We start from the raw sequence: 8,392 nt of genomic DNA on the forward strand, positions 1-8,392 counted from the left end.
TACTGTGTATTCTCTGTATGATGATTGTAGTTTTATTGGCACATCGTAATGTCTTCAGTTAATACCACTTCTAATTACCTTCGGGGAGGATTACTAAAGAGGTTTTTGGCTAAGGTAATCTATAAAACTTATTTTGGTTCTTCAAATTTAAAATGATTAAAATAATTGTTTTTCAGGCAACCTTTTGCCAAACTGTAGTGGAAAGCATTCCTCAATCAGCTGTCTTGACTCTTAGCTAAAAGATGAAAATATATTATTGTAGAGTGATTATTTTTTGTTTTCCTTCCAGGCAATTGTACTTTGTTTTCGATTGCACTTCACAAAAGATAATATCACAAATAACACTGCAGCAGCTACAGTGCGGCAGGTAGTTACTGTTGTCTTTGAGAGAGTGGTTGCTGAAGATGAACGATACAAAGGTGGGCATACTTCTTACTCTGCTTGCTTGTATTAACCTATTTTTTGGACATACATCAAATGTTTATCTTTTTTCAGATAAAGAAGTAGTAAAAAGTCTATAAACGTTATAAAAAACCCCACAGATGTTATTAATTTTTACAGTCTTTTATGTACTTACTTGCATTCAAAGGAGACTAAATCCTTAGCCATTGTGTCAGTCCAAGTCAGTATAGCAATATATAAAACCTAGTTTTTTTTCAAGCTGTGAGAACTGGTCTTCAGGTTAGTATTGTGAAAGAATTTGAGGTGAGGGTGTCATTTAAGGTGAAAGGAACTTAAATTACTGGGCATGAAATACATAGCAGTAGTAGTTTTGAAGAGAACATTTATTGGAAAGAAGTGCTTCGTGTTGATGCTCTTTGGTATTCAATCTAATGTTTATTTCTATAGACATGGTAAGTTGCAGAAGAATTACCTGGCCATTGTCCTAGAATCTTTTTGTAAGAACACTTAATGCATACTTGATTTTCAACAGTTCCTTTGTTCACAAACATGCTTTTTGTTTTTACACAGATGCTGTTGACCAGCCAGTTGCAGTTCAAGGAAATAGTAACAGAAGATCTGTCAGTACACTGAAACCATGTGCTAAAGACGCATATATGCTTTTCCAGGTAGTTGGGGAGCGTGTATTTATACATTTGCAGTTATGAATGGGTGCTTCTATGTCTTTTAAGAAATTTCAAAAATTTGCTGTTGGCATATTGACAAAGTCCTTAACCAGAGCCTCAGACTTTCTTATGTGCATTTATTGTAATTGGCAATGATATGGTGTATCCCAGGAGGGTGAGTGGAAAACGGAGATGACGTGACCTAGGAAAATGTTTTGCTATAAATCTTAAATATAGCTAAGCATGCATGTGTGCATTAAATTCAAGATTCTTTTTTCCATGAGCCAAACACTGCTACTGTAGTTCAGTCTTGCTCCTTGTGCTTGGTGTTGCATAGTACGCGAGTATATAATGAAAAGTAGTAGTTGTATTCATCACACCAATAAAAATCTTCTTGACTTAGCAAATTCCCTGGTCTTGAGATGTTTTTGAGGGCAGGAATGAACACAATTGCTCCAAGGATACCAACAAAGCTTAAAATTTCTTTTTAAAAGTTTTTTGCTTAGTAATTTATGTAAAAGAAGTATTTGGGAAAAATTATGTTGAAATTGGAAAATTACTCATTACAAAAGAAAGAGAAAGTGTACATTTTGTTGTAGACTTAGAAAACTTATGCTGGTACAGGAGTGTGCAGAAAATGTAAATGTTACTGTATTTCTTTTTAAGGATCTCTGTCAGTTAGTTAATGCTGATGCTCCCTACTGGCTCGTGGGTATGACAGAAATGACCCGGACATTTGGCCTTGAACTTCTTGAGTCAGTCCTCAATGACTTTCCACAAGTGTTTTTACAAGTGAGTAGTTCTTGGAGGGGAAATAGGAAGACTTCTGTTCACATGGGTAGTAAAACTTACACTTCATTAACTCCTCTTTAATTTAGCATGAGTACTACTTTTCAAAAGGATTTGTAGCTTTTACATGTTGGGTTTTTAAAAAGTACTTTTTGTCCACTGTTTTCTATTCCCGTACACTGTATTTGTGTTTGTGCGTTTTGTAAAGCATGTTGTACTCTGTTTCACTTTTTGTTTTGCCATTTATATCTCCTCCAAAGATGCATTTTCTTATCTTGCATGATTTATGACAGCTCTGTAACTTAGTTTGTGGCATTGTTATTTCTACAAAAACATTAACCTCCCCCCACTTGCAAAGCAGCAAGACTCATGACTATGAATTGTGTGGATCTACTGCATATAAATGCACCATGATCCTACAGTAACACATTTTAGCTGACAATAGCTACATTCAAAAATTAAATATATAATAAATGATGTATTAGAAACTATTTAAATTTGCAAAACACAAGAGGTGCACAGTATGAACCTGACCATGTCATTTTATCATGCTTTTTGGTAGCTTTACAGTGGTGTCTGCTGTTCTTCCTTCTCATTTCATGAGTGTGTGATTTATACCAAGACTTGCATGACTTCAGAGTGCTTGATTGTAACAGTAAATGTAAATAAGATGCATAATCAGAGCTACTGGTAGCAATTAAAGAGTATGTGCTTATAATTTGTTCTGTTTTCTTTTTCAGCATCAGGAATTCAGTTTTCTTCTTAAAGAAAGGGTATGCCCTCTTGTTATAAAGCTCTTCTCCCCAAATATCAAATTCAGGCAAGGTTCCAGCACATCATCTTCCCCAGCACCAGTGGAAAAACCATACTTTCCCATCTGTATGCGTTTGCTGAGAGTAGTTTCTGTTTTGATTAAACAGTTTTACAGTTTGCTGGTAAGAGTATATTCAAATTTTCTTTATGCAATTCTGTTTTTCTATGTATATGCCTGTACTGTGATCAGTAATAATATTAATTAGTTCTTGGGAACTGTTGATGTATACTGAGGGAAGAAAAGTCTACATATTCTTTTCTTCTTATGTGTATTTGTGTTTACATGTATTCTACATGTATGACTTTATTAAACATGAGCTTGTATAAATTCTTAGAGTAGATTAGCTGTTGTCTTTTCTGTGCTTAACTGCCTTTCGGTAAGGTTTTGGGAACCTTTTGATCTTCTTATGTTGTTTGCCTGGCTTTAGATAATGTTGATTGCTGGGCCTTCTTAATAACTTGCTAAGAGGCTTTTGACTTGTGTTGCTAAAGCTGTTGACAGAATGTGCATAAAAAACACATGTTCAGCTCTTCTTACTAATGATTATTAGGTATGTTTTTTATATAATTTTGAGTAAGTGCTTGTTGAAGGGATCTTTTAGATCCTGTGCAAAACTTGCTGGGATAGGAGTCCTAAGATGAAACAGAAGTTTTCTTGAGAAAATATTTTGTAGTAGGCTTTTTCTTTTAATTTAATGGCTATAAAATATATCTTTTAGGTAACAGAATGTGAAATCTTTCTGTCATTGCTGGTTAAGTTTCTGGACGCAGATAAACCACAGTGGCTAAGAGCTGTTGCAGTAGAATCTATTCACAGGCTTTGTGTGCAGCCTCAGCTATTAAGGTATTAAATATATTGAGTTTCACTTTTACATAAAATTTAAGAAATCATTTTATTTTTCTCTGGTGGAAAATGCTTCCTGAAACATTGTAAATATGTAGAAACTGAAATGCAATAAACTTTTCAAGGTAATTTTTTATAAAGCATTAGACAATGCTTATTATCCAGGAAGGGCTGAATTATAGTTATTTGAGTATTCCAAACCCTCTCTGTCTTAGCAGTGTCAAAGGAGCATTTACCTAAAACTAAATCTTATTACTTGCCTAAATATTTGCAGTAAAAATGTGCTTTTAGTCTACAGTTTGGATGGGGGGAAGTTGCTGTTAAAATGTGCTTTTAGTCCCTAATTTGTCAAATACTTTCCAGATCCTTTTGTCAATCATACGATATGAAGCAACATTCCACTAAAGTTTTCCGTGATATTGTGAATGCACTGGGGTCCTTCATTCAGTCACTATTTCTTGTACCCAGCACAGGGAACACATCAGCAGCACCAAACCAAACTGGTAAAGTCTTGTCCTTACTATCATTTTAATTTTCCAGCATTTTCTTGTAATAACAAATTCTGATTTGATTCAGTATATATGTTTGGCTTGGTACATGTTCTGTACTTCCATGTTCATTGTGGTGAAAAGCTAGCGTGAGACACGCTAGTGTTTTCAGGTCTGGTACAACAGGTGATTTTATCTACCTCTGTTGTGGGACAGATGTAGCCCCCCAGTCAGCAGAGCAGGGCTCCTGCATTTGTATCTGCTTCTACAGTGACCAAGCGCCTTGATTCACAACTTTTCTGAGGGAATTATTTCTGATTTCTGACTATAACAAATTTGACTGATTTCTGTCTCATTCTGCAGGGATGTTGTTTATGGCAGTGCACAATTGAAGTAGTAAGACAGTGTGTGTTTGCTTTCTCCTGGGAGGCAATAGCTAATTCTGGATGTTCAGGGACAAAACTGGACTGAGGAAGCCAAGAAGCAGAAAGAAAGATCTATGTTTTACAGATTATCTTTGCTTTTTCTGTAAGCTTAAAACAGTCACTTACTGAAACTGAACTTACTGGTCTTTTCTTGCAGCCAGGCTTTTGGCATTTCACTAGGTATATTTTTATTTCTATAAGAAGAAATGGTCCTCCTGTTTATGCCTTTGTAGGTGTTTACGTTAGAGTCAAGGCTCTCTGCTTCTTTCTGTGGTTCTGGAAGCAGATGCTTCAGCAACAAACAACATAAAAATAATTCAGTAGGTGTTGTTCAATAGCTGTACAGAAGCTGATAGAACACTTCTATTAGTATTATTTCTGGGTTAGTTGAATCCACTTAAGGTAAATCAGAAAAGCACTTTTCATCGTGTAACGTGCGCATATGAGAAGCCATTCTACAATACGCATTCTCCTGAAAACTTAGATTTTGCCTTCATGTGAAACAGCACTGCAGTAGGGTCATACCCTTAGTGCTGTCGCTATTTCTCTGGCTTATTGTTCCAGTTTGTTTTCTCCTCTACCTTTTCACTTCTTCTTTCTGCCTGAGTGTTTCTTGTGCATTTCTCCCTCCTGCCTCTTTTCCATCTGTGGCCATGTCTAACTCGCAAAGAGCAAATCAGTGCAACCTAATTTTTGAACGGAGTCTTCTGATTAAAATGATAGTCCTGTGGTAGCCGGCTGTCTTGCACACCTGTAGTTGGCTTTTGAGCCTCAGGTTTGCAACAAGGTAGCTGTTTCACAGGAGAGGTTGAAAACTACATCTACCCAAGTTGTGTGTCACTTGTACTATGCTGTGATGTAAAATGTCAGCCTTTTTACCACTTTAAGGGGTTATGTTGATATAAAAATAGTTGTATGTCTGACTGCTCAGTGAGATCACAGAAAATGACACCGGTGTAACTGTGTGTGTTAGTGACAGCATTTGGTTAACCATTTCTGTTTAGCAGTATGATTTTGTCGTTTCAATCTGTTAAGCTTTACTGTGTTAAAGTGTATACATAGGCTTCTATGTGTATTCATGTTGCCTAAATTAGAAGTTTAGTCTCTCTACATACTAAAATGGAGTACCCCAAAATGGCAGCTGTTACACTGATGTATTAGGTGCTGTGAGTCGCCTTCGTGGGGACTCTGCCCTTCTCTCTCCCCATTGTCTGTACAGAGAGAGTCTGAACTTGTAGTACCTACTCCTAGTAAGTATAGACCCCTTCTATATGTAGGAAGTGTGTATAGATACAGAATTCCTTGTCCTTCTATCTACTTTTTTTGGCTGCTTAAATTGGAACCAAAATTTGTTCTTGCCTAGTTGTTGGTTGGCATGTTGCCAGCTCTTCCCTGATGTGATTGGTTTTCTTCTACCTTCGCATGGAGCAGATTCAAACATTGAAATTCTCTTTGAGTTTTTTCTCTTTGAGTTTTTTCTTGTGACTTTGCATTTCTGAAATCTTTAAAGTTTGTTCTTGGAATGATTAACCTCTCTTTCCTACTACTGAGTTCTAGATGCCAACTATTCAAATAATCCTTAACTTTCAAATATCTGACTCTTCACTAAAATATGTATTGTTTTATCAAGACCATGTAAGTTTAGTTCGCTCACAGATTGTTATGAATGCTGCTATACCTTTCACAGAAACATTTTATCCTGACTGAAAGTAAGGCAGTTGGCATCAATCAGCTGTGCCTTTTAAACTAATTCCTTTGCATATAAGATCGTGTTTTAGACAGCAGAGGGAGCTCAAAAATAGGTTTTTTGTGTTGGTGGTGGTTTTTATTACTGAGTAGGGAGTCTCAGATTAATCCATGTATCTGAACTTAAAAATGAAATACAGAAAAAGGATGTTTACTGATCGCTAAAATTAGAGTGGTTAATTTTATCACTTTGTTTTTCTGAACAGGAAGCAATGCATCGGGGAGTACTGGCTCAGCACAAGCTAACCCCGGAGTGCTCGGAATGGGAGGAGGTGCAACTGTGTTACCTGCCTTTGAGTACAGAGGCACTTGGATACCTATCCTGAATGTAACAGTACAAGGCAGTGCTAAAGCTACCTAGTAAGTACCTGTATCTTTTGGAAAACATATATAACAAATATTTTTATTTCCAACTTGATGGTTTAAGGATTTTTCTTATTAGTGAATATTAAGGTCTTCATTTAACTGGCATTGAGGTGTATTATGGATTTTCTTTTTTCGGTGCCATGAGGTGTTCTGATTTTTTCTGATTTTGTCCAAATGCTCTGGATTCTGATCCAAATGTCCCCTATGGCTTCAGCATCTGTTGGATTTTTTTTTTTTTAATACCATACTGTTGCTGTATTAACTCTTCACTTTTAGGCCTCACTACAGTGATATTTTAGAATATCTTTTGCTGGGTTGTGTAATGGCAAACGTTAGGGGCATTAAGCAAATAGGACATCAGTGTGAGTGAAAAACAGCTTTCTTGCACCAGCTTTACTGTATTTACAGTTTTTATTGAACAGGATATTGTGATAGATATTGGCCAGGTTGTCATTTCAAATAATATATTGACCTATATACGAAGGTTAGACTGTGAGTGCTTCTCAGAATGACCAATTATTTTGTCATAACTTTGTGTAATGGAGATTGTGTTCTCAGTTTAAAGCTGTGAATACTATGTTACTTTCAAAATAGTGGAAGTTTTTTCATGTCAGTCATGACCATTGAGGGTCAATCTCTTCCAAATTGGAAGTTACTTCTGCAGCCCGTGGAATTTTGGCGTACTAATACTTGGTGAAATCAGCAAATAGCCTGGATCTCAATACTTTTTTAAGGTAGAAACTCCTTTACCTGCCTTTGAGATGTGGAAGGACAAGTTCATCCTCATATTTCAGTAGTTTAACATGCATGTGTTGACTTGATTTTTCTTTTTTTTTTTTTTTTCCCCAGCAGTGGCCATGAATATTATTTTAGGTTACCTGACCGTTCTCAGGAAATGCAAATTTTTAACAGAAGTGGATGAAAGCTAGTTCATGCTTATGCCAGCTACTACTTTTTTTCTTACTTCCTATTCTTAATTGGCTCAAGAACATGGCAGCCACCATCATAGTCTCCTGTGCTGCTCTGAACTTGCTTGTATCTTACCTTTGGATCCCCCCAGTGACTCCATGATTCCCTCTAAGTAATTTTGGCATTCTTTTTTTCTTCTGTGTAAGATTACAGAATTGTCACTAGCACACCTTGTCAGCAGTTTTTCTCCTATCTTGTACTTTTGTCTTGCTGCACATTGAGGAGATGACTAACTGTAACTGTAGAGTTGGGTCACATCCTAGCATTGATTCTCTCCTACTGCTGCCATTAGATTTTCATACAATGACCACATCTAGTACTCTTACACAATCATAGAATCATAGAATGCTTTAGGTTGGAAGGGACCTTTAAGAGTCATCTAGTACAACCTTCCTGCAATGAGTAGGGACATCTTCAACTCGATCAGGTTGCTCAGAGCCCCGTCCAGCCTGGGCTTGAATGTTTCCAGGGATGGGACATCTACGGCCTCTCTGGGCAATCTCTGCCATTGTTTCTCACCCTCATTGTCAAAAATTTATTTCTTGTATCTAGTCTGAATCTATCTTCCTTTAGTTTAGAACCGTTATGCCTTGCCCTGTTACAACAGGCCTTGCTAAAAAGTCCCTCCCCATCTTTCTTATAAGCCCCTTTAGGTACTGGAAGGCTGCTCTAAGGTCTCCCCGGAGCCTTCTCTTCTCCAGGCTGAAAACCCCCAACTCTCCCAGCCTGTCCTCACAGCAGAGGTGCTCCAGCCCTCGGATCATCTTCGTGGCCTCCTCTGGACTCGCTCCAACAGGTCCATGTCCTTCTTGTGCTGAGGACCCCAGAGCTGAAGGCAGTATTGCAGGGGGGGCGGGTCTTACCAGAGTGGAGTAGATGAGAGAA

The 8,392-nt window shown here is 37.2% G+C and overlaps 1 protein-coding gene across 1 annotated transcript in view; it reads left to right on the top strand.

The window, feature by feature from the left end:
* Positions 1 to 289: 289 nt before the first annotated feature.
* The window catches only part of MON2 (MON2 homolog (S. cerevisiae)), a gene marked incomplete at its 5' end in the record, with an annotated part of 49,275 nt that continues 41,172 nt past the window's right edge, over positions 290 to 8,392 (top strand). Inside the window, 7 exons of the mRNA XM_009704425.1 lie at positions 290 to 419; positions 973 to 1,070; positions 1,734 to 1,859; positions 2,597 to 2,791; positions 3,389 to 3,513; positions 3,877 to 4,016; positions 6,379 to 6,532. Of these exons, the coding sequence (XP_009702727.1) occupies positions 290 to 419; positions 973 to 1,070; positions 1,734 to 1,859; positions 2,597 to 2,791; positions 3,389 to 3,513; positions 3,877 to 4,016; positions 6,379 to 6,532 (968 nt within the window). The remainder of the gene's footprint in view (positions 420 to 972; positions 1,071 to 1,733; positions 1,860 to 2,596; positions 2,792 to 3,388; positions 3,514 to 3,876; positions 4,017 to 6,378; positions 6,533 to 8,392) is intronic.

This window comes from Cariama cristata, unplaced genomic scaffold (genome assembly GCF_000690535.1).
Source record: "Cariama cristata isolate BGI_N322 unplaced genomic scaffold, ASM69053v1 scaffold19477, whole genome shotgun sequence".
NCBI classification, from domain to species: domain Eukaryota; kingdom Metazoa; phylum Chordata; class Aves; order Cariamiformes; family Cariamidae; genus Cariama; species Cariama cristata.